Source organism: Engystomops pustulosus, chromosome 5 (assembly GCF_040894005.1).
Source record: "Engystomops pustulosus chromosome 5, aEngPut4.maternal, whole genome shotgun sequence".
NCBI lineage: Eukaryota > Metazoa > Chordata > Amphibia > Anura > Leptodactylidae > Engystomops > Engystomops pustulosus.
The window spans coordinates 114,624,871-114,652,156 of record NC_092415.1 but is presented as its reverse complement, the minus strand read 5'-3'; the positions used below and the strand labels follow the sequence as shown (position 1 = coordinate 114,652,156).

The 27,286-nt window shown below is 36.0% G+C and overlaps 1 protein-coding gene and 1 long non-coding RNA gene across 3 annotated transcripts; one reads left to right on the top strand and one right to left on the bottom strand.

Annotated features, from left to right (window-relative positions):
* Positions 1 to 14,888: 14,888 nt before the first annotated feature.
* Positions 14,889 to 20,187, bottom strand: IRX2 (iroquois homeobox 2). 2 transcript variants are annotated; one of them, XM_072152924.1, is made up of 5 exons: positions 19,802 to 20,187; positions 18,051 to 18,456; positions 17,193 to 17,846; positions 16,753 to 16,815; positions 14,889 to 15,455 (listed from the first exon to the last, which is right to left on the bottom strand). In XM_072152924.1, exons 1-4 carry the CDS (start codon positions 20,036 to 20,038, stop codon positions 16,772 to 16,774), a joined length of 1,341 nt encoding a protein of 446 aa, XP_072009025.1. In that variant the 5' UTR covers positions 20,039 to 20,187; the 3' UTR covers positions 14,889 to 15,455; positions 16,753 to 16,771. The 2 variants fall into 2 exon arrangements, with proteins under 2 accessions (XP_072009025.1, XP_072009024.1); XM_072152923.1 differs by having other exon boundaries at positions 14,890 to 15,455; positions 17,193 to 17,894.
* A 112-nt stretch (positions 20,188 to 20,299) lies between these two features.
* LOC140133160 (uncharacterized) lies at positions 20,300 to 26,584 on the top strand. Its single transcript, XR_011855816.1, has 3 exons — positions 20,300 to 20,530; positions 23,469 to 23,556; positions 25,744 to 26,584. It is a non-coding gene; the product is annotated as an uncharacterized lncRNA (long non-coding RNA).
* The last annotated feature ends 702 nt before the right edge of the window (positions 26,585 to 27,286 follow it).

The window sequence follows — 27,286 nt, the reverse complement described above, 5'->3', positions numbered from 1 at the left end:
CTCAAATCGAATAATGACAAATCACGTTAAAAAACAGATATTTCCTAGCTGCAGAGAGCCTGTATGGCGTTGTAGAATGTTTTGCCATGCTTAAATATGCATAGGGAGCGTGGTTTGGTCTTCAAACAATGCTGTGTTTTAGTATGACATGCACATGACAGCCACCGCTCTTAGAATCGTTTCACTCTTCAATTCCATGGGTACTTACAGAGGCCAACTTCACCAAATAAGCGAAGTGGGAACTCAGCCTGACAAGGTAAAGTCTGTGACAGCCTGAAAGGACTGAGCTGAGGGCCAAGATACCACTATAACATCAAAGAGTGCACTCTTTTTACACTGACATCAGATGATTCCATAGATTACAACAGAACCTGTTTAACGAGGATACATGTAGAAACCACCCAAGAGTATAGAGGGTGTCGGCAGTAATTTTGCATTGACGTCACTGATCATTTTGCCCTTCTTTACATCCATCAGTGTAATTGGAGCGAAAATCACTTTAAAAATTACTTGGATTTGACACATATTTCTTGCTCTCAACTTTAGCAACAAAAAAGTATGGGAATTTATGTTATAGAGAAGCCCCGCAACGGACACCCTGTAATTGGAGTGAAAATCACTCTACAAACTACATGGATTTGACACCTATTTCTTGCTCTCAACTTTAGCAACAAATAAGTATGGGAATTTACATTATACAGATAACCCACAACAGACATCCTGTAATTGGAGCGAAAATCACTTTATAAATTACGTGGATTCGACACATATTTCTTGCTCTCAACTTTAGCAACAAAAAAGTATGGGAATTTGCGTTATACAGATACCCCACAACGTACACCCTGTAATTGGAGCAAAAATCACTCTATAAGCTGCGTGGATTTGACTCGTGTTTCTTGCTCTCAACTTTAGCAACAAAAAGGTATGGGAATTTGCGTTATATGGATACCCCACAACGGACACCCTGTAAATGGAGCGAAAATCACTCTAAAAACGACTTGGATTTGACACGTATTTCATGCTCTAAACTTTAGCAACAAAAAAGTATGGGTATATGCGACAACGAACACCCTGTAATTGGAGTGAAAATCACTCTATAAACTACATGGATTTGACACGTATTTCTTGCTCTCAACTTTAGCAACATAAAAGTATGGGAATTTGCGTTATACAGATACCCCACAATGGACACCCTGTAATAGGAGCGAAAATCACTCTATAAACTATTGGATTTGACACCTAGTTCTTGCTCTCAACCTTAGCAACAAAAGAGTATGGGAATTTACGTTATACAGATACCCCACAACAGACACCCTGTAATTAGAGCAAAAATCGCTCTATAAATTACCGTATTTTTTGGACTATAAGGCGCACCAAATTATAAGGTGCACCATTAATAAATGCCTGCTAAAACGTCTAGGTTCATATATAAGGCACACCGGATTATATGGCGCACCTGATTATAAGGGTGAATGACCAGCAGGTGGCAGAGCTGTGCACAGTTCAAGGCAGCTGTTCTCTGTAAGTAGGGTTCATACATAAGGTGCACTGGACTATAAAGCGCATCTTTTTTTTTTTTTTTTTTTTTTGCAAAAATAGAAATGCAGGTCATTCTTTATAACATTATATCATGTGCACACCAAAATGAGACAACTCTATTTACTAATTCCAACCAATTTTATACATTTTAAACCCACCCCCCCCCCTCCCCCTCCCAAATGGCAGGACATGTAGCAGGGATACATAAAGTAAAAAAGGGCCATCAGTGCAACATGGCGATCCAGGTACTGACATATAAAGACATTTGTTCACACCTGTTACACAAATAGCTTTCTCTCGTTATCCTCTAAATTTTCAATCCATTGCCTCCACTTTTTCCAAAAGTCATTTCTCTTCCCTTTAGATATATTATGCCTCTGTTCTTGTTTCAAGATTTTTAATGTATATCTTAACCACATAGTTAGGTTAGGTACTTTTTCCGACATCCACATAGATGCAATTATTTTCTTGGCGATTAATAATAATAATAAAACTTGGTATTTATATATTCCAAGTTCTTGGGGATCTTCTAGGTACCCCAATATACATAGCTTAGGCTCCAGTTGGATTTCTATTTGGAATATATCCACAATCTTATCTATCACCTGTCCCCAGTATCTGTGTAACTTGGGGCATCTCCACAGCAAGTGGAATATGTCAGCATCTTCTCTAAGACATTTTGGGCAGCGTGAGTCATTTGTGTTATACAGATACCCCACAACGGACACCCTGTAATTGCAGCGAAAATCACTCTATAAACTACGTGGATTTGAGACGTACTTCTTGCTCTCAACTTTAGCAACAAAAGAGTATGGGAATTTGCGTTATACAGATAACCCACAACAGACACTCTCTAATTGGAGTGAAAATCCCTTTATAAACTACATGGATTCGACGCATATTTCTTGCTCTCAACGTTAGCAACAAAAAAGTATGGGAATTTGTGTTATGCATGTACCCCACAACAGACACACTGTAATAGGAGCGAAAATCACTCTATAAGATACGTGGATTTGACTCTTGTTTCTTGCTCTCAACTTTAGCAACAAAAAAGTATGGGAATGTGCGTTATACAGATACTCCACAACGGACACCCTGTAAATGGAGCGAAAATCACTCTATAAACTATGTGCATTTGACACATATTTCTTGCTCTCAACTTTAGCAACAAAAAACTATTGTATTTTGCGTTATATAGATGCCCCAAAAAGCACACCCTGGGAGAGGAGCAGAAATCACTAAAGCAGCTGTGTGGATATGACACAGATTTCTTCCTAGTCCCTTCAGTAACAAAAAAAGAACTGCTATTTGGGGTATACAGTTCTCCCTAAACGCACACCCTGGGACTGGAGCAGAAATCGCTACAGTACAGTAAAAGCAGCTAGACGCTACAGACAGCACATGCAGTGTGAAATGCCGAGATTGCAAATGGCTGACATTTTTTATAAGGCTGTGTGACATTAGATAAGCTGGCCAGTCGCTGACTTACACATCTGCTCGCGCCCATTTAGCTAAAAGAGAGGGGGAAAAAACGTATTTCCCACGAATCAGCGTAAACTTTGGATTTGTGATGAAAAAAAATTTCTGTGAAATTCGTATCGAATTCCACTTCGTTCAAATCGATTCACCCATCTCTAGTCTTCACTAAATTAGACCTATGTGAGGTGTAAAATCTCATCCGCTTTCACGAAGGTGATAAAAAGAATAACCATCTTCAGTACTCATGATAAACTCATGGGAGCTCATTTACTAAGGGCTTCGCGGCCACACTTTCGTCGGGTTTCCTGACTTTTTTCCGTTTTGCGTGAATTCTGCCGGGATTTTGGCGCACGCGATCGAAGCTTTCACGCGACAGAAATCGGGGCGTGGCCGACGGAAAACCTGACGGATTCGGAAAAAATGCGGAATTTAAAAAACTAAGTGTGTCACAAAATCAAGTACTCACATGCACCGAGAAGAAGCAGGCGCGGACCTGGAGAATGGTCTTTTCCAAATTAGTCCTACTTGTGGCGTATAATCTCATCTGCATTTGCCAAGTTGATGAATGGAAAAACGCCTTAAATACTCATGATAGACACATGGGGGATATTTATCATATGTATGATAGCTCTGCCGCTGCATTCTCGCAGCGCGATACATCAAGAGGCTTCAGCCTCTTTCTGTATCGGGCAGGGTCCTGCACAGCATTTATTTCTACGTCAGGCCCTGGAAGACCGCGGTCTATACTTGTGATGGACACTTTGAGTATCTCGCCATGCCGTGTGGTGCTACGCACCAGCCATATTCCAGGAGTTTGTCAACATCATTTTTAGAGACTTGTTATATACCTGTGTCGTGGTCTACCTGGATAATATCCTGGTGTTCTCTGTGGACTTCAACTCCCAACAGGCTCAAGTACGTCTAGTACTCCTGTGCCTAAGCCTATATGCAAGCTTGAGAAGTGCCTATTCCATCAAAACAGTCTTCCTTTCCTCGGGTATATCATCTCTGACAAGGGACTACAGATTCCACAAAATTGTCTGTGGTACTTCCATGGCCTCGCCCAGTGGGACTTTGTGCCATCCAGAGATTCCTGGTCTCTGCTAATTACTACCAGCAGTTCATACCGCCTTTTTCCTCCCTCATGTCTTCCATTGTGGCGCTGACCAAGAAAAATTCCAATCCTAAATTCTAGCCACAGGAAGCTGAAGTCTGCCTTTGCCTTAGCTCCTGTATTTAATCGGACTGATACGGAGAAAACGTTCCTGCTTGAAGCTTCCTTGGTAGGATCTGGAGCCATTCTCACCCAAATAGGGCCCAAAGGCCGAGCTTTCAGTTGTGGTTTCTTCTCAAAAACTTTCTCAGTCACAGAGAGGAACTACTCCATAGATGATTGGGAGCTTCTGGCCATAAAGCTTGCCTTGGAAGAGTGGCAGTATATTCTAGAAGGAGCTTGTCATCAGGTCTGTTTCTATACTGACCACAAAAATCTCCTGTTTCCATTCCTGACCTTGCTTATCTGCCACCTGTCTTGCCCTTGAACTACGTCCCAGACTCCGATCCTGTGCTGCCTGTCCTGACCTCCTGCCTGTCCACGACTCTGATTCTGCCTGCTGATTTTGTACCTCACCTTGGCCACTACCGCGAGCAAAGTCGCGCCTATGGAGCAACCTGGTGGTATCCAGCCGCAGCAAGTCCAACCTTCTTTGCACTGGGCTCTGGTGAATACCAGGTGCCACTTAGATTCCGCTGGCGGTGGTTCAGTGGGTCCACCACCTCCGGCCCTGACATTATGTTGACCCTTCCAGGGGGATTTATTTTGTGTTGTGGAATTGCTTTGTCAAATAGATAAATGGCGAAATTTATCTGGGTATGATCACCAGTTTTTTTTCTATAAAAGCCTTGAAATAATTCAGTTTTTTGTGAGAAAATTATTAACTTTTTGCAACTATTGCACAGAATTTTTCCAAAGATAAATTAAGTGGAAAACTTTCAAACTTTACTGGGTGGGCGGAAAAGTGACAAAGAAAGGCACAAATCCACCAATGCACCCAAAAAAGTTGCAAAAAGAAGTGGAAAAAAAGAGAAAAGAATGGGGTAAACACATTGGACCAGATGTATTGAACTGGCTGTGCCAGTTTTCTGCCTTCCTTTGCACTGAAAAGAATGATTTTCTTGCAAAAGTAATTAAGAAGTTTCTGCACCCGTTTTGTGTTCCGGCTGCACTGTGTCTGACAAAACAGAAAATATGTGCACCAAAAGGGGTGTGTTACTGCTTAGGCTGCATTCACATCAACGTGTGATTTCCCCAGTCCTGTATTTCTGTGCAGTATGAGGCTACATGCACATGAATGTGTGAAAACGGCCATATATACAGGTACCATACTTCCACATTCTTTTTAATGTGCAATACAGCTTTCCATTGTATGGACATATTGTGCACCATACAATTTTTGCGTCTTATTAAAAATATAGACCATGTCCTATTTTCTCATATGTTTGCGTCCATACACTCCATGGATGTTAATGGAACCTTATAAAGCAAGGGTTGCATACGATTCTTCACCGTATGCTTCCAAGCATACGTGACCTATCCAGAACCAGTGGGAGGTGCATTCAGTCATTTAGCCATCCATCATTTGCCAGCCCACTGTATTTTATATGGATACGTTGCCATAGGTGCACATACGGATGAAAAATATCACGTATATATCGATTCATGAAGCACGGAAATAATGGACTGGAGAACTCACAAATTAGAATTCCTTTATTTATATAGCGCACACAGATACAGCGCTACATAGAGCTTGCACATTCGTGTGAATGTAGCCTGAATCTGTATGAATCTGTACGAATTTCATCCGTATGTGCACGTATGTCACCGTATCCATACTGTATCCATATTAAATACTGTGGGCTCACAAATTATGGATGCTGACTATTGGCTGACAACTGACTGATGATGACATATACAGCAGTATAAGTTGCACAACTATATGCAGCAATGTATAATGTAACCCTTATTTCACACGTTCCCATAAACTTCTAAGGGGAATACAGAACGGAAATACGTGAGAAAATAGGACATACTCTATATGTTTATATGGCTCGCTTACGTTACAGTGGGCAATACGGCCATGTAAATGGACTGCCATATTGTCCAGTAAAATGAAGGGGACATATTCCACCCGTATATACTGCCGTCTTCGAACGTTCAGGTGAATGCAGCCTTAGTCAGAATTTGCAACACATTAAATTCAGCAACTTCTTCGTCGGACCTAAGCAAGGAAGCGACACATGCACGATATCAGGCGCACAATCTTAATGAATCGTGGCACAGTGCATTATCGTCGGACAATGCACTTTCAGTGAACTCTGTGGACCTGGTAAGTAAATGTGCCCCATGTCTTTTAGAAATTTTCGGAGAATGCATATCTAAAATTTCCCCCAGCAAACATAGATTGCATCATCTCATTTGCATTTTTTACATCGCCATTTAGTACTGGACCAGTAGTACAAAAGTGTCCACACTGTACACACATATACCTGGCTCACATGTTATGGGACATTTTAAAAAGTCTCAGAAGTCTTAGACCTATTTATAGATATGTGTAGTACAGTTCAGCCTGGTGCACAGCAAGTTTGGCCGCAAATACAGAAAAGTCGCAAAAAATGTGCAAATTCACAACTGCTCATGGATCTAAGACTTTTTTTGTACTAAGATAAAAAAAAACTCCCCCTATGTGTTGGAGAAATATTGGGGGACATACAAAGGCCACACCCTTCCGGTGGCCGGCTGCAAAGTCTATGTTTCTTTGTCAGGTACTAAGTTCATTACTTCTAGTGCGTTCGCTACTCCTCTGCACCCCCTTCATGCCCTCTTGATGGAGATGGCATGAAGGGGGAAATAATCGTAATTGCTAGCAGCTCTTCACAATACTTTTTTGGCTTAATTTTGGCTGCATAGTAAAACCAACAAAAAGTATGTCTACCGACATTGAACCCCTTCATGAATCTTCATTAGTTCATCTCACAGTGTGCTAAACACATTAAGGCCAGGCACTACAATATATAATCACAGTGCAAATCTCTGCTAAAATGGGGTGCCAAAAATAATAAATGCCTCCCTTGGAAATTTTAAAATATGCTTTCATGCAGGGTCATACATAGAAATCATGTGTACATTTTTCTTAAGAGCTTTCAGGAACACTACACACTGCAGGTAAGAAGATTGAGTGATAAAATAGGACGTAGTAGACAGTTTCTGTGATAAAGTATGTTACAAGGTTGTCATTGCATTGTATTGGTTTGTGGGATAAACACAATGGGGGAGATCTATCAATCTGTCTATGGCAGAATTCTGGAGTACCTTGCATCTGAAATGCCATGTGCCACATTTATTGAGGGGTTTAAACCATGTGTAGGCATTTAGACAGAATATGGTGATGTAAACGAGACCAATTAATAGCTGGTCTAAAGTACAACTCTGTAGTTCTAAACTACTCCAAAAACATCACCCAGCTTAATTTATCTGGCGCAGAATGCTATTGTGGAGTCTAACTTTGGCGCTGGTCTATTCACTGACACTTTATTAAATCCACTCAAATGGCTTCCAGCATTTAGTTATGTTTTTAACTTTACTATAACAAAAATATATTGGCATCCATTTTGTTTAGTTTGAGATGCATACTGTGATATCTGTCTTTCACTGATGGAGCCACTTCCTTGACTTCTCAGCCTATAAAGAACAGAGATATAAAAGGATACAAGACAAGTTATAATGAAGATATATTCTGTATAAACTAGCTTAACTTATCCTGCTGTACAACATGTTGTCTGTGGATTACACTGTATTTCCTTAGAAATAAGTTTGCCTTAAAGAGGTTTTCCCTTGAAACATTTTAGGCCCTGTCCACAGGATAACTAATTTGCAAATAGGTGTGGATATGGCCTAACTTGTTCCATGTGAAACCCCCTTTAAGAAGTTTATTTATCACCAATATTATTTATATTGAACATACTGATATTTTAGTTATTATAAGTTCTGTAGGGTATGTGACTTATGCTAAATGCACGAGTGCATGGCTGTTACATGCACTAATATACAAAGTGAGGCTAGCAAAAGCTCAGAAAGTGTTCTTAGGCTATAGAACAACTTTTACATATACATTGCTTGGGGGCTAACAATCATTTGCACATATATCACAAGGCAGAGCAATGCAGAACAACCCGTTTAGATGTAACACTAGCGTTCTGATTTTCCGAGAGATAAACCAGCATTGACTTCACAGTCAAGCCTGCTATGTGGTAGAGAAAATACTGGCAGAACATATGATCTATAAACAGAGTTGCACAGCACAGGCAACATAAACAGCAATAGAGATACATCCAGGTACACTTCAGGCCTAAGATTCATTTCCTGCCCACTTCCTACTCTTTGGAAATGACCACAGTGGGAGTCATTTACCAGGCCTCCTCTTACCTGATATATTTATTCTTTGCTCAAGTCAAACAGAGCCCCGCACAAAAAGGATAACACACATGGTCATTACCAGAGGACTGCAGCAGCTCCCCTAACATGCAATGGTTATTTCACATGAGGAAGACAATAATAATACACAAATACAGGTGGGATGGAAAAATAAGATATACCGTATATTCCGGCGTATAAGACGACTTGAAGACAGAAAAATCTTCTGTCTAGTCTGGGGTCGTCTTATACGCCGGTAATCGCGACCGCCCGCCGTGTATTCACGGCGGCGGTCGGGTTGCGTCGCATGGAGAGGGCTCATGGGCTGAGCCCTCTCCATAGCCGGTAAGTCTTTGCTGCATATTGCAGCAAAGGCTTACCGGTAACACCTGCGATCGGTGCTAGCACCAATCGTGGGTGTTTTCACAGCGATGGCTGCCGGCAAAGCTGACGACAGCCTCAAAAAGATGGCGGCGCCCATGCGCCTCCCAGGGCTCTTACCTGGGATCGCCGCTCCCCGTGACGTCATCGGGGGGCGGCGATCCGTCTCCATGGTAGCCTCGGGTCTTCCGAAGACCCGAGGCTATTTCGTTTTAACCCCTTCATTACAATGTGCTGATAGCACATTGTAATGAATGAGGAGGAAAATCCACATATACTGCCATACTGTAGTATGGCAATATATGATAGGATCGATCAGACAACCTAGGGTTAAAGTACCCTAGGGAGTCTGAAAAATAGTAAAAATAAAAATAAAAAAAAGTTAAAAAAAAAAATTATAATAAAAAACCTAAAATTTCAAATCACCCCCCTTTCCCTAGAACTGACATAAATATAAATAAACAGTAAAAATCATAAACACATCAGGTATAGACGCATCCGAAAATGCCCGATATATCAAAATATAACGGTTTTTCAATGCGTTTAACCCTGTAACGGAAAATAGCGCCCAAAGTCAAAAATGGCACTTTTTTGCCATTTTGAAAAATATAAAAAAATCTATAAAAAGTGATCAAAAGGTCGTACAGTCCTAAAAATGATATCATTGAAAATATTATCAAATTTTGCAAAAAATGACACCACCCACAGCTCCGTCCACCAAAGTATAAAAAAGCTATTAGCGCCATAATTTGGCAAAATCAAAAAAATTATTTTTGTACAGGAGGTTTTCATTTTTGTAAATGTATGAAAACATTATAAAACCTATACAAATTTGGTATCCCCGTAATCGTACCGACCCAAAGAGTAAAGTGGACATGTCAGTGAAAGACGTAATATCCAAGCCAACAACAAAATGGCGCAAATGCGTTTTTTCACCATTTTCATTGCATTTGGAATTTTTTTCCCGCTTCTGAGTACATGGCATGGAATATTTAATAAAATAAAAATTTAAGGTACAGTATGGTAACATTTACAGTAAAATGGACGATGGTAATGTTGTTGTTGTTTATGAGCAACAGTTTTCCTGCTATATACCTGCATGTCATAAGAATTTAAATTAAAAAAAGGACCATGTTAAATTCAAATCTGTTTTTTTTTAAATTTTTACCGGTGTTTTGTATGCGTTGGAAAAGGGGTAGTCTTATACGGCGAATATATCTTAAACTCTATATTTTAACAGGAAAGTAGGGGGGTCGTCTTATACACCAGGTCGTCTTATACGCTGGAATATACGGTATATATATTTTTAATATTATCTGGGGTTTGGAGATCGATAATATAGCATAAAGATAGGCACCTATGAAATAGATAGAGTATTTAGTGAGTACTCCATAGAAAGGCTGGAAAAAGCGCCGGACGGCGCGAAACGGCTGTCGCCTTTCCTCGACCCCCTGCTCCTATTCCTGCCCCGCTCTGGCTGTATCATGTCATAACGTTCTTATGTGAAGACTACAATAAAGAAGAAATTTTAACGGGTGAGTGCCGCAGATGTCTCCTTTTCTTTGTTATCCGCTGTTATCTACACCCTATATGCTGAGCACCACCCATGTTACTATTTCCAACTACAGCGTCATCTCTGAGGTACTGACTAATTGCAAGTTGTGAGAAGTGACGGTAGTGCCCCCGTTTTTCCCCGGCTCTGTCAGCTATTGTTTACTCCATAGAAATGACAAATACCACAACTAGGAGCTGCTCATTATAGACTGGAGTGTGCTATCATGGGAATTAGCAGTGTTAATTTCCCTCACACATTATAGCCTCTTGTATATCTGTGGCTGGTAAATGAGCAGGACAACTGATGTGATTTTTCTCTTGTGTGGAATGTTCCGAGGTGATTAAATTTGCCTTGTTGAGCCTTGTAAAAACCTGACTTAATCATGTAAACTTCTGTGTAAGCAAAATAGTAGAAACTTCAAAGGGTCATAACGCCTTCAGGGATTTGTGCAGAGACGCCAGCAACAGATACTAATCTGCCTGGTGGATTCTGGTTCTATGTGCCATAGTGAAGGATACCAGCAGCACATCTCACTGGGCAAATAGTGGCCTCTTTCAGTTGGGACCCTAAGAGAGTATTAACTGTGCTGGGTTAAGGATTGGACTTCCATGCCAGGGGAATTGTATTAGCCCAATGTGCTGTAATGTGAGCTAATGGAAAGACCTGGACAAGAGAGGTGTGAGATGCTATCACCCAACATTCCACTTAAAATGCACTTTTCCCCTTGTTTACTTGCAGTTAGTCAAAGCTACATTAACATTCCATGCAGGACACAATCTTCATTAGCCTGATGCTCTCATTCACTCTGCTCCCACCTACCGCTCACTGCTAGGATAGCTATTTTCCTCTATGGGGATATCGTGTTCTACTGCAAAGCATGACACAAATGTAATATGGATGGTAAAAAGGAAGAGAAGGCCCAGACTGACTCCACTCGGTGTCTAATGGCAAGATGATTAGTGCTAATGAGAGCAACCTCCAGCATTCTGCCCTGACAAGCCAGCAGTTCATCATAGCAAATACTGCTGCTTATTATTCTCTTATTCTAATGACTGGTTCTTGCCACAGTCTTCTAATAGATCCAGGTTAGCAATTAGCACAATATATGATTTATCCAACACTTTGCACATTTATTAGCATCTAAATGATAGAGTAGATATATATTGATGCTGTAACTGCAGGGGTAACTTCTTTCTTATCTTGGGATTTATGACAAGATATCTTAAATACTTCATATTAAAACATTACAATATCTTATCTGAAAACAAAAGAATGTGAGCGTATTCCGAGAAAACACCCTTAAACGGTATTAAAAACTACAGTAGTTATTTAAGACGCATGTAAAGAATTGTGGCTCTAGAATTCAGGTGGCCATTTAAAAAAGTATAATTTTAATAATATCAATAACTGATTTAATATTTGGACTACAATTGGCAGTAATAATAATTATTTAATAATTATTTTAGTAAAAATCATTTTTAGGAATAACTTGGAATGGCAAAATTAGCAGAGACCTTGCTAGATCATTAACTGTTGCACTGCTGTCACAGGACCCCTTGATGAAATGAAATCAAGGGACTCACCATTCGTTAGCAATTAGTTTGTTCTTTTGACCTGTTGCAGCAATGTTCACTGTCTGCATTTATGTTGCAGCCTCTGTTTCCTTTGATGTGACAAATTGCATATAATGTGCAAACGACTTTCAGTTGTGTGAAAAATGTCACTCTGTGATGTCAGAGCTGTCAAACTCAATTATTCTGTGTACCAGAAACAGAACCTCCTCCTAATTGTCGATCACACAGACTATTTCTAGTCAGTCTTTCTAATTTTAACTATTGAGTTACTAATGGAAGGAATACACTAACTTTCATGAAATAAAGTGCGTTCTGTGTACTGCATCTATCACTTATATGTTAAAATAGTAAAATCTCACAATAAAATTCTGTGTGTAGCCCTAGCCAAGCGATCATGGTTAAACAGCTCTGTAAGGGAATAATGAATCGCATCTGTCATTACACAGAAGATCACATTGAAAGGAGACTGAATGAGTTCAGATACACACAAAAGACTAAGGAAAACAGCATTTGTGTGTATATTAATAAGAAACAGCTCATTGGTCATTTCCTTCCATATTCATTCTGAGCATCAATTTTAGGTCTTACTCCCTAACCATAAGATGTATGCAATATTAATACTAATAATAAGCTGTTCATTTGTCCTTTTTTAAAACAATGAAATAATGTATTAGTAACATCATGTTAGTTATTTATACTTCAATTTTAATCTTTTATGAGGATAATATGCTCATGCTCCTTCTATGTTACTATGTCATTAATGGATTCTTTTTATACTTATGGAAGTTGACTACATGTAGACACTATTATCAACCAGTAACTGTAAATTACAGCTACATATATTCAATAGAAACATATTCATTTCCAGGTTTATATGTCACTATAGCCTACTGCCCAGTATTAGTGATACTATATAGCAGAACCTTTTTTTCTTTTCTTAGGTTCAAATGTCAAAATGTTCCTTTCTAAAGGCTCTTGAGCTTCTAAATAAATCTTCAATTCTCAATTCTTCAAGTCATCTGTCCAAATCAAGAACCTGCTCTTAAGTATTATACAACCCAGCATCACCAGTATTAATCACTCTGTGTTAAAAAAATTTGAGGAAAGGTTTACTGGTTAAATAACATGACTGGGTAGAGAAAACAAACCTGGTAACAATGAAATTAACTCTAGATCATAACAAGATAATGCTAAATAATTCTGCCGATTGAAAAGGGAGAAATAAATTTTAATTTTCAGCAGCACACTGAAATAATCAAAGTGATGTCATTGAGTGTACAGATTAATAATTTATAAAGCTTTAAACACACAATTGTCAATCATGACTTAAATAACAACCTTCTAACACCAATAATCTCTGTTCACCACATCATAAGCAAATGGAATATAGTATTAACGCTGCTTAAATTTTGCAGGAAAAAAATAAGAAAAAATATAGTTAATCTTTTTTAGGTTAGAAGTCATGAGTTTTATGTTAGAAATGTCTCTAATTTATTTTTACACATTTTATTTTATAATTATTTAGAATGTTGAAATTGTTAATTTTTCACGTGCCGCATGCAGTTCATTTTTATTTCATACAGAATATGTTGTAGAACATATTTATTTTGTTTCTATCTTGTTAAAATAGTTGTCATTTTGAAATAACAATGATGCCCATTTAAAAGCTGAAAAACTGTGCTGTGACATGTTAAAAGTTAAAGGTTGGATTTGGACTGCACAGTTAAATTCCTAAACAAGAGCTTAGGGCTGAAAGTTACTTATTATATAAACACATTGTTGAGTCTTTTCTTTAGAGAAGTGAAAACAGTAATAGTCATTGTCTAAAGAGAAAAAAAGTGTCATTGTGTGAATGGCTAGAATTCACAATGAAGCGCAAATGTGATTAACCCTTGATTTACCACATTCTTCAAGGGTAGTCCAATATCAAAATGTCTACATAATAAGTCAAGTACTAAAATTCTTATAAATACAATTTACAAGGTTCTAAGAATTTTTTTTTTTTTTAGAAACAGATTATCTACACTCACGATGAAAGGTAGCAGTCTTAGCTAGAGCTGATAAGTAAAGCATTAGAGATCACTTTCAAATGCCCTTTGTAACAAGAGCAGACCAAGAGGCCAGTGATTTTGGCAATGTAAAAGGCCACTGGAGAAAGATGTGTTTGTCAATATAAGTGGATGCAGCAATCTTCCATACTCACACCCATGGGCCTATGTGAGCTGGCAGATGTTTAGACATGATTTTATAAATTGTTCAATATCAGCCCATAATGAACCCCAACTGACCATTCCAGAGCAGCTAAAAGCTAACAGGATCGCCCCTGCTGGGATATAATAATGCTCTGATTTTTCAGCCTTATTAATCTCCCAAGGAAATAGATGAGCTCCTTGAAAAATAAGTGTATGATTGATTAAAGGCCAATGGAAGAAACTATTATTCTTGTTTTATTACCATATGCTATATTCTCTCAATTTATCTTTACGGAAAACAAATGATTGCTCACTTTTTGTCCCTACTAGCAAGCTACATCACATTAACTGTTCACAGTTATCTTGTGATTCCACTTGATGACACAGACCAACAAGACCACAGACTGTCAACGACATTATCCTGCCATGATTATTATCATCATATATTGTTGTTGGTCAATGGAAAAAGAGAGGAAGAGGGGTCTGGCTGGGATGGGAGGAAAGATGCCTTATTTTTATATATGTAATGTTACGTGCACATATATATTAGATGTGCATCTATGTATCCATGGTGTGTGTGTTAGACACATGAAAAGTGTATGCATGACTAGAGAACCACAACACTTCAGAATCATCTATGTTTATTTACAATTTAAGATTTAAATTATTAAAGATTTTTTGACAATTAAGACAAAAATCATTAAATGTCATCATCTTTTCAAATAAAAACCAGGCAATTTTATTTACATAAAAAGGTTTTAAATCTCATTGCAATACAACTTGCATAAATTACTAAAAGCTTTTTCATATTATTACAAAAATAAATATCAAATCTTTTTCTTTTTTTTATTCATTTTCTTTCTCCCACGTTAAGTACTCAAGTTCATCAATCAATCTTGACAAAGTAATGTCTCTTTTAAATAGATCTTTTAGAAATATTTTCTCTTCACTCTGTCTTACACGATAAACTATATCACACCTATAGGATATTATATTGTGGCAATGAAGTGAACAGGTCAAAATATCCTGAGAAAACAGATTGTTGAAGTCACAAGATACATGTCGAGTACTATACAATACCAAGGATTTCACATATGTAGACTGGGACTCTCTTCGAAAAGTAATCTGTTGATGTAATAGTGCTCTGTGGCTTTTCCTTTATACAGTGGCACAAGATGTTATCCGGATTTAGATATGTTCAACTTATTAGCTGGGAGACATCATGGCTTGCTGACTTTTTTTTTCAAAGCAATTGTGACACCTACCTGTGAATCAAGGAAAAACTACATCACTGAATGTTTTCATGACACAACACAGAAAAACTGCTATTAAATTATAGTAATGGTTCTTAAATGATAATAATTTGTCATACTGTAAAAATATAATTGTATATGTATATACACAATCGAATGTTATATATACATGAAGACAAACCATTATAACGTTTACAACTTATTACATAAATACTATATGAATACTAATTATTATTCAACTGTTTTAAAACATGATTCATTTAAATTAAAATATATTTTTTATAATAAATACAATAATAAAATAATAAATATATAGAAATACATAATAACAAATTTTATTTGAGTAATCAAGATAAACTTGATGAAAGATATTATTATCTATCAATCTTATTCTCTTAAATTATTCATTTTGTTACTATAATTAAAAAATAACTAATACATTCTTATTCAATAAATTATAATTTTCTGTATGATCAAGTCTATTTGGATATGTTTATACTCTACGTTTCTGCTAAAAAAAATGCTCTCTTTTCTTATATATCATATTAAAATTAAAGTAGTTGAGTATAATTATAATTTAAGTTATTGCATTACTATATAAAATTATGTGTTTAGATCATGATATATAAATGCATGATTATTACTCATAATTTGTAATTAATATACTGTTGTGTCATACGTATAAATAATATTTATTGATTTGTCACTTTTTAAAGCTATGTATTTATTGTATATTTAAAAATGTTTGTGTTTAGAAATATATATTTATAACTAATCGTAGGTTTGCAACTTAATTTATTTAAGATCCAATAAATTTAGAAGTACAAAATAAAAATATTTTATCCTGTTATATAATATGATGAAAACATAATAAAAATATATGGTAATACACTTTAATATTATAAAAGTAAATGTAATTTAATTAGAAAAAAAATGTAGTCAACAATATCTTTTTTTTAAATAAACAATAAACATTCTAAAGGACTCAAATTTACACTTAATATATTATATATAGGTACACAGCATGTTATATAAAATATGTATTGTTATATATGCGTTCTAAAGCTATTTATGATATTTAAATTAGAGCGGCAATATTTAGTAAAGCCTATATTTATATTGTGAGGATTAGAGGCAGAGGTAATAATAAATTTAGACTTGAAATAATAGTTTTAAAATGAGAGCACTGCTTTAGGTTCTAAACAGAAGACCACGTAATGAAGCAAGTAATGGCCAATCGTACATTGAACAATAAGTCTTGGACTTAGTCCCGGATGATCAAGTCAATAGAGAGAGTGTTCTCACTTACTTGCTGTGTGATTGCACATCTATATGTATGGTTGTACTCCTACTGTGCACACTTCTGTGGGATCTGTCAAAATATAACCATCAGTTAGTCACAGGACACAGCCAGCTAACTAGATTATATGTTCAATCCTCATATAAGCTGAATTCACAGCCAGGAAGTTTACAAGCTACATTTGATTCTACACTTTCAATAAGCAGGAATATTTGCATTCAAATTCATAAAAAAGGCTGGAAACTAGGCCAAATGCCTTATACAGTGGAAAATATAGCATTTATCAAATGTGTATAATTGCACTAAATATATATTTTTACTGCATTATTCTTTTTGCTTCTATTTTCCATTAGTAAACTACTGAGATGATATATATTATCACCATTAAACAACACAATTTCAATATATATCGCTAATAGCTGCTTAGGAGGTAAAATAAAGTAACCTACCTTTTTTGGATTCATAGCTGGTTGACCTGTAATGTTGATCTATCTGACTGCTGGATGTTTTTATAGAGTCACTGGTATGTTTGTGCAGAGAGTTACTGTTTAATAGTGTTTGACTTAGTCTCTCATTAGAAGTCAACGTCGTAGAGTTATATCTCAAGATTCCTTGGGACTGAAGAGCATTGAAATTCCCATAGTTTGTGTAATTGCTATAAAAAGGTGATGTGTAGTAAATATGTCTTCCCAGAATAGAAGAGGAAGGGTAGGCAGAATTGTGAGTTGCAGCTGAGGAGGTGCCAGAGGACACGGCAGAAGGCTGGCAGATCTGGCCCAAGTTTTGGTGTTTAACATCTGAGGTGGCTATCTCTGCTAGGGACCAAAGCTTGGGTTTACTAGCCTGTGTCTGTGAACTTGGGGATATCCTATTGTCCAGGGTAGTTTTGTTGGAATTTCTGGGGCTCCCTTCATGCTGATGATTCAGTACAGGGGCTTCTATGCCAGTCAGGGGTGAAGAGGTCATAGGCTTTACAGGGAGATCTCTGTTTTCCTCATCAATATCTTCATCATCGTCTTCATCCTCATATTTGTCCTTGGATTCAGTGCCTGATTCAGAAAGGTGATCCCCAGGTCTGCACTGCAATTTATCCCCATCGGATTCTGCAGAACAGGAATGATCCGTCAGGGAATCAACATGCAGGCTTATTCCTGTAAAATCAGATATAGGGGTCATATAGTAAAGTCAGTCTTAATTTCAAATTTCTATATATGCTTATGTGGATCATACTGTTTTAGTGGTTATGTATAGCACTTGCTGTGTTAATTATATCAATTACCTACTGTAGATAAACAAAAGGGCCTCACCTTCATCCTCTGCAGAGGTGTCAATGCTGTCCTGGATTTTATCTTCATGGTCCTCCTTGCCCCTTTCTCCATCACCCTCTTCTTCGTCCTCATCCTCGCTTTTATTCCTTGGGGCCCAGGTCATCTTGTTCTCTTTCTTGAGCCTCCTCCTAGCGTTCGCAAACCACGTTGAGACCTGGGTTAGGGTCATCTTGGTGATGATGGCCAGCATGATCTTCTCACCCTTAGTGGGATAAGGGTTCTTCCTGTGCTCTTGTAACCAGGCCTTCAAGGTGGCTGTAGCATCCCTAGTAGCATTTTTCCTGTAAGCTGGGTCATTTAACTGGTAAGGATAAGCCGGGCTACCATATGGATGGTAGCTGATGGCTCCCGTCATGCCAGTTGTGTGTGCATCATAAGGGGAACCCTTTAAGAAAACCAGAAGAAAAAAATCTGATCAATATATTGAAGAATTCATGTAATATTCATGTTTATATTTTACATAACAGGCAGCAGAGCCATAAACTATTTCAGCGCAATCATTTTTAACTAAAATTGTATTTTGATTAACCCTATTCCCTTGCTGAATCTTAACTACATTGCAGCTGCCAGAAGCCATTATGTTACAGTTAAACACCTCAGCCGTCATACTGAGAGCACTTGCGTCTGTCTCAGTATAGATCTTACGAATAAAAACTAATTATTAAAACAGATCTTGCGTTTTCTACTCCACATCCTCTTCCTATACATGCCCAGTACACCTATATTGCTTTTCTTAGAAGCTGGTACATTTGTAGAACAATAGACATGTCACTGATCTAATGCATTCTAAATCCAATTTGCAAATCAGCCGATATGCATGACTTGGAATTGTTCAAATGGCATGCAATTTGCATTTTAATTCACTCTTTAACGTTCAAATTGCCTTTATTTAACTCTGCATAATGCAGCTAAGTTAAATATAACCCTGCAGCAAGTTAGTGATAAGTTTTACACACCCAACACATCTATTGTCCTACTAGATTATTACCTTAATGGACTTAAAACACTCAAAGCGAAGTGACAAAAACAAGACAGAACTCTGTCCTCCTTCCAGCAAAGTTTATACTTACACTGGAAGCTCTTTACAGCCTCTGTAAAGGAAACCTGCAATTAAATCTTTGGCTACTGATACACAATGTATGTCCCTTGATTCTCTACGAATTACTAAACACGTTTTATTTATATCTGATCTGCATTAAAATATAGGAATTGTAACAAGTGAAAAATGTTCTCAGTGAATGATACAAAATATTAGTAATATCCATCAGTACAAATTTCTTCCACCAATCCAGGCAGGAGAAATAAAAACTATAATACTATGAAAAATGAAGCAATGTGTCTATACTGTAATGAAGTAATACAGTACAATTTGGCCTGTAGATAACATTTTGGACTTAATTATATAATGACTGCACAAGTGTAATCCATACAATGATATAACAATAAGGAATACTTCATTGAGAAACAGTTCCTGTGTGTAGGAACAATTATTATACGGTGGTGATGACCCAATTCTAATGTATACTAATAAGTAGTACTGTGCTGGCACTGTTTTAATAAGTACAAATAATTACAAAGTGGCAATGATGGAACAATGTAATGTGGGACATGCTGTTTTGTTAAAGTTGTTGAAGTACTGGAATTAAAAGTTTTAACGAGACAGTAACATTACATTTGGGGTAGTAGTTCACACATAGCACTCAGGGTATAGTTAGCAAAAGGCTTCTTACCATATAGGATGGAAATCCAGCTGGGTCACTAGAATACTGCAGGGGACTGCTGAAGCCTGTAGCTGCTTGGGCACTGAAGGCAGCAGAACCAGGATACGGGCTGAAGGCAGAGCCCGATGAGGATCTGGCCAGCTCATCACTCCTAGGGGCAGCCAAAGCGGAGGCCCCATAAGCTGGGCAGGAGTAGAGAGCCAGGGAGCCAGGGGGCTGGTAAAGGTAACCCTGAGGATAGGACATGGCAGCTCTGCTTGCTCTTCACCGGGGCTCAGTGAGGGTGAAGGAGGGAGGGGGGCTGAGGTCAATAAAGGCTTCTGCTCTTATTCTCTATCAGCTGTGCCTTGACTCTTCTTTCCTGACTCAGGCAGGGAAATAAAAGTGTCCTGCCTCCTCCCCTCCCCTCCAGCCGCAGTTCAGATCATCTACATGTACGATCCAATCACTGGAGTTGGCGCGATCTAGGGGAGAAGTCGACCATCAAGTGCACAGTGATAATCAGGAAAGTGCTCGCTGCTGAATATGGAACTCCAGCAGCCAGTTCCCCCAGAGCCAGCAGTAAGTAAGAGGAGGAGGAGGCTCTCTGTACACTGTGTCAACTGAGAAGATGAGAGGAGAAGCTGCACTGGAGTTTACTGAGGCACATTGTAAAGCAGAGCTGTCTATCACAGCCATGCCATCTGCATATCCAGGGCCTCCCCCCTCCCACCTTGGCAGAGGAGGACGCTGGGTAATGTAAGTAATCCCAACTCTCCATTACACCATCTACACTTAATCACAACAAATGGCAGTTCATATAGTCCTATGCATGTCAGTGCCTATGGGTGCATGTGTTAATACTGTATTATCATTTATGGATGTGTTATGTCTGTATATATATATATATATATATATATATATATATATATATATATTACACACACATATGTATACATACATTTTTGTCATTGTACACTACATGAAGAAGACTTTTTGTAACTTTGTAAGCTTTGTCTTTGTGAATCTTTACAATTGGAACGTTTCCATTACTGAGATAGACAGGAGAACAACTATCACACAATACTTCTTACTTCTAACCATTGTTTTAGTATGTAACCACGTAGTTTTGTAAACTCTGTAAACTACGTAACATACATATGCTTTCTTTCATGCCATTACCAGACCCACTTCTCATCAAGACAGACATACGAGAAACATACTTATACTTCTATTATAGCATAGCCAGTATCTGAAGTGCTAATAGATATATTTATATTTTCTGGATGTGTATGTGCAGCTATTTCACTAACAAAAAACAAACTTGAGCCTAAAATATTAAAATTATTTTTCTCCAGACAGCAATTTGTGATTTGGCCTGTAGGAGGCACACTGTTCCAAAATAAAAATAGCTAAGGTGATCTTAAAGTTTCTCCTGCAGCAAGAATAGTAGACTTTCGAAGACAGTGTCCCAATGAAATGTAATAGTAATAATAATTCCCCAGTAGCATGCCCGTCTGCAGTCAACTGTCTAATGTTCATAATTACTTGAATGTTATGAAACATATTTCACATTGCTATGGAAGAGTCTGAGAGGAATAATCAATAGGAGGTTATAGTATGTGAATGCAAGATCTGTCTTTGTCTCGAACTTTAATTATACACTTTTCTTTAGCCTTAAAGCCTCAGACACTTGATTGAGACAGTTAAATCAATTTCATATAAAAAATTAGCATAAAGCCTTGGTTACATTAACATTGAGGGAAATCCAGAAATGACACAGCATATCTAGAGGTATAAACATTAGGTCAGTTGCTATTTGCCTATGGATAAATGACAGATGACACATCATGCTATAGGAAATGGAAATATTTATTTTTAACACGTATTTAAAATGCTATATTTTCTGAAGTGAAGGGAGCCTGTAAAAAAATAGGTCACAATATGTGCAATATTGTAACTACTGAATTAATGCAAAACAGAATAATCTGGGATGGAAACATCTTATGTAGAGTTATGTTTCTTTGAAGTGTCTTAAACAGATTTTGGATGAAAAATAAATGTAGTAAATATTGTGCAGAAAAAAGCATAAGGAAATAAAATATATATGTGTATGTGTGTGTATATATATATATATGTATGTATATATATGTATATATTTATATATATGTATATATATATATATATATATATATATATATATATATATGAAGCAATGTGTCTATACTTTAATGTAGTAATGTATTATGTAGTATGATTTGGTCTGTAGGATAACATTTTAGACATAATTATAATATAAATAATATATCCATACACACTGTATAATTTAGTTTCACTGAGCACTGTGTTTTAAATTTACATTTAATATTTAGATCCGTTAACATATTCTTGTAATCTATTTTAAAAATGTTGAAAGTGCTAAATGTGATACAAATTAAGATTATGCTTTATACAGGCTATATATTTTTGAATAATATACAACATAACATATATAACATAACAATATAACATGCATTATTTCTTTCCACTAATAAATGAAATATCTGTGACATTAGTTCATACTTATTTTATATGCAATTTTAAATCTTTATTAATAAAAATTAAGTGCATCAAGATCATAGTGTCGTTGAGGGTTACTGGGTATGGGTCTGAAACACAGGGTATTAGGGAATAATTTATAGTGCAGATTATAATAGAATTATTATAATTGTCTTAATATACATACTGGACAAGTGATGTCTGCAAATAAATCAATGATGGAAAGTGGTTTCTGCAGTGAGGATTATCCAATGTAATGCTCAATATGTTTGAAAGAGGGCGCTGCAGCAATGGTTTTAGCTTATTTTGCCAAACTAAATTGCAGGATGTGATAACATTTTCAGTAAGTTACAGTTTTAATCAGTTGCTCCTTCATATACAGTTGAATAGAAATCTTCACATTCATTTTATATAGAAGTAATTAGTTGTCTTGTAGAGTTAAACAAAGCACATCTTTTTACATTATATGCCTGTATATATGGAAGTGTTTACAAGATATATTACTTGCATAAAAAGCAGAAAACTAAATTTAGATTACATTTATTTACACAATTATGCACTCTATTTTTTAAATATATGGATTCAAGAAATTTTAAATTTCTGTATAGAAAAAACTTGAATTACAATATAATTTTCCTTTACACGCTTCTAATAAATATGAGTAAATATATCTGTACATTATGTCAGTAAAGCACTGAACAAGTTACAAAACAAATAAGTGCAGATTAATTTAAAGTGTTTTCTTTCTTTTTCTCTATGAGGAGGGTTTAATAAGTAATAAGATCAGCTTCTGAGCATTGGCCAACTGATGTAGGCTGCTCGTTATATATGTATTTATCAATAATAGCTGTCCATTGTGATGTCTAAAGTATAATACATCTTTAACTTGCTTTGACATGTATTTAACATGTAAAAGAGATGTATTAAGATTTATTACTGGACATGTCTTATTGTCAATCAGTATGTAACCAGTGGGAAGGTAAAAAAAAATGCAGGCAGCGGCTTGCTCTGTGTTTTCTTTTCAGCACTTTTGACACTAGAGTGCATATGTTGCAAAGAAACTCCTCTGGAGACAGCCTTTCCTTCCCAGAAAACATAAGCATACAAAGCCTGTGCTTCTCCTGGAAAACCATACAATAACCACTCTTCTTAATTACAGAAATAAAGACCATCAAAAGGAACAAGAAAATGCAGCGTCAGCACTGAGAAGATTATTGACCATGTATAAGAAGAGATTCAGCTTTGGGGTACAGTTTTATTGCTTTTACTACTATTATTTAATACTACTATTTCTTTTATCTATAATACATGTTATAAACAATGCTGGCAAAACCTTCTTCAGTAAATTATTATGTCAGATCCAGCTATTAGAGTTAAGCAAATGATGAGGAAGAAATTAAGTTATAAAAGTATTTTAATACTTTAACACAGCAATGTACATTAGTATAAAATTTTGCTTTTCTATTATATTCAATATAAAGGTAACATTTCTTTTTTAGAGAAAAATGGAGGAAGCTAAAATATATTTTTACTTCAAGGTAATTAATTTTGATATAGACAATGATACAGTTCATAATTGTACTTAAAATAATTAATTAATCAGTCTAGCTTATATTTAAACAAACATTTTTATGCATGCATTTTTAATATTTGCATGTCAAACTTTAACATTATCGATTACAATCTTTAAAAAGTCACAATATAAATTGTGACAAAGTTGGTTTGATTGAGAAGGGATCAGAATTTTGAGTGATAAAAAAAAAGAGAAAATAAAATATGTCTATCTATAATCCATCATCTATCTATCCATCGATAAATAATTCAGGCTTGTATTTGCGACTTCCATTTTGTGCCAAGTAACAATTTTCAAGCCCAATTTAGTATTTTTGCTACTCAATTTTAGTGATAGGTAAACATTGCAAAAGAAAAGTAAAGTATGTATTCAAGCAATTTTTGCCATATTTTTAAGTTCTATAAAACCTTGAAAATAGCAGTTCCTATTTCTTGCAATTAACCTCTTGCAATAACATGATGTGTTAATATTGCCTATTTCACATAATTAACATATTTTGTAATATTAATAATATAAAGCTTTAATGATGAAAATTTCCTGTAGAATGGTATAATTATAGTATTATGAAATTATGTTGCCCAAATACCTGCAAATAGAAGAGTGTATGGTAATAATTAATGGTAAAGATTATTATTGGATGAGTATAATGAGTTTCCACAGAAGCTTGAGGCATACCTCCATATTTTATTAACATTATTTATAATAGGCATATAATTACCATTCACGTATGCCTCACCATTTGATGTCAAATCTAGATATTACAAATTCAGAAAATATAAAGTTTCCTCTCCCATCCATCAGTCACAAACTGATAATTGATACCCTCAACAGGTAACAGATGTTTCATTTGCAGAAAAAATGTTAAATCATATTAATGATGATTAATTTATAAAATACTATACATGGAAATACATACAAATATAAACTTTGGAAATATAAAAAATACATCTCTACAAAGGATGCAATTTGCACACAAACATATTATTAATAATTAAAGCACAATTTATATGTGAAAGGAATAATAGAGATTTCATCATTGGATGAATAGAGCTGAATTCTTTTTGTATCATCAGAGAAAGAAAGGGTAAAATGAGGGACTGTCAAGTGAGCGGATACTTGTCAGTTGCCACTAGATCTTAACGTGTTCAATATATATGTATTTTATCAATTATTGCTATTATTAGATATCAGTATTTGCATGTATGACATTGTATATCTTCATTTCCCCTTAACACGATTTCCTATGTCCTTGGCTTGGATGTTAAAAGAAAACTATTCAGGCAACTGCTTCCTCTGAGTTCTCTTTTCAGCTTTTTTGACACTAGAGTGCACCTGTTGCAAAGAAACTCCTCTAGAGACAGCTTTTCCATCACAGAAAACATAAGCACTAATGCTAAAAAAGCCATACAATAAAAACTTTTCTGAATGACTGAAATTCAGATAATCAAAGGAATCAAGAGAAGTAAAATTGAGATTATTGAGATTGAAGAGATTATTGGCCCTATAGCTGAAGAGCTTCAAAGTTGGGTACAGTTTTGCTGCATTTTTACTGCCATTTTATTTGAATAAATAACTTTCATAATGCTGGAGTAAATTACAACTATAGCGATGGCCAGTTATTACACTGGCACTGAGAGGCGTTTAAGTTTTTATTATTAATAATAAAATATTATTAATATTCATATTATAGATTTCTACACTAGCACTATTGCACTATTTAATGCGATGAAGGAAATTATGGTTTACACCATCTTTCTATGTAAAGTATGTAAATGTTTTAATAACTTAACACAAATCAATAAATTGATGCATTAATCTTCTTTTAGCTATTTACCATACACTGTATACATTTCTTTTTCAGAGAGGCACCCATTCAGGTGATGAATATACAGTAGAACCGAAACAAGTCAATACGTTGTTCATAAAATCTATCTATCACGAACAATGACTGATATACACAATAACAAAAAATATAAAATGTTTGAAAATATAAAAAATACAACGAAGAAAAGAAAGCTTTATTAAATTCATCATATCCGGTACAAATGAGAGTAAAATGCTACCAGTGGGCATGATTAAATATAAATTTATTCATAAATAGTTGTGATTCAAATGTCAGACACAGTACAACAAATTTCAATCCACAACTGAACAGCGGCCTATGCAATATGTAGTTCCATAGTCAGAATAAAAAAAATGCCTAGGTAAGAGTTAATCATAGGGGAAGTTCAGAAATTTGAAGAGTTGGAACAATAATGTCTGGTCAGATAAATTGGATCTTTAGAAAGATGCTGAGTTATGACAATTGAAATAAACACTTAAAGGGGCTTTCCTAATAAACAACATGCATTCCCAATGCACAGGATAGGATATAATTGTTTAATTATGAGGTCCTTTTGTTGGGACCCCGACAATCAGCAGAGTGGTTAATCACACATTGCTCTATGATTACAATAAGAAAAGACATACATCGTAGTTAATGGAGTATAGAATGAGATTTTGTCAGAAGTGACTTGTATGAAACTTTCAACATTGACCAGATGAAGGACAATTGCTGGGGGTTAGGATGATACTGAAGCAAAAAGGGATTCCGGTCCCCCATGCTGCCGTTCAAGGGGGTCCCCCAGTCTGATCTAATGCAAATAGACATTTGTTAGTTTTATAAACACCATAATTAAAATGATTGTTTCCTTTTACTTTTATGTGAGCTTCTTATAGGATAAATATTTGTTTATTGTTTCTGTGGGGTTTTTTTTTCTCCCCACAGATGAATTATTTGAAACTAAACAAATTATTATTAAATATTATTTTTATTATTATTTAATTTTTCGTTTCTTTTTTTTTTTTATCTTCCTTCTTTCCTTGCTTTCCTTGAGTCTCCAAAGTGTCAGAACGATAATCTAAATGCATCAAAGAAAGGTAAAAGGATCTGCTACGGATCATGTATTCAAAGTCTGAGCTCCAGCTTGCAAAATGTAGTTGTACTAATTGAAATGACTTCTAATCAGATCTTAACAACAGGAGTGGCCAAAGTCATTATAGGTGTGCAATAATACCTAGTCTATATCTACTAATTGTTGCTTTGTCATTAGTAACATTAACATATGCGCCACAAATATAATAGAACCAAAACCTTGCCATGTCTGTTTTAACTGAAAGCAGACAATTTGAAAGGGTTGTAATGTAGACACATTTTGAAAAGCTGCAAAACTTTTAATTTTTAAGCCATGATCTCTCCTCAACCCTTTCCAATACTTGGCAACGGTGCAGCACAATGTTTGTAAGAATATGGAGAGAGATCAGATTTAATTATACATTGTACTTCCGCCACTAAAAGATAGATCAGACAACATCCCTCCATCATTGATGGGTGGTGTTTGTGGAGTGTGAATGATTTGTTGCCA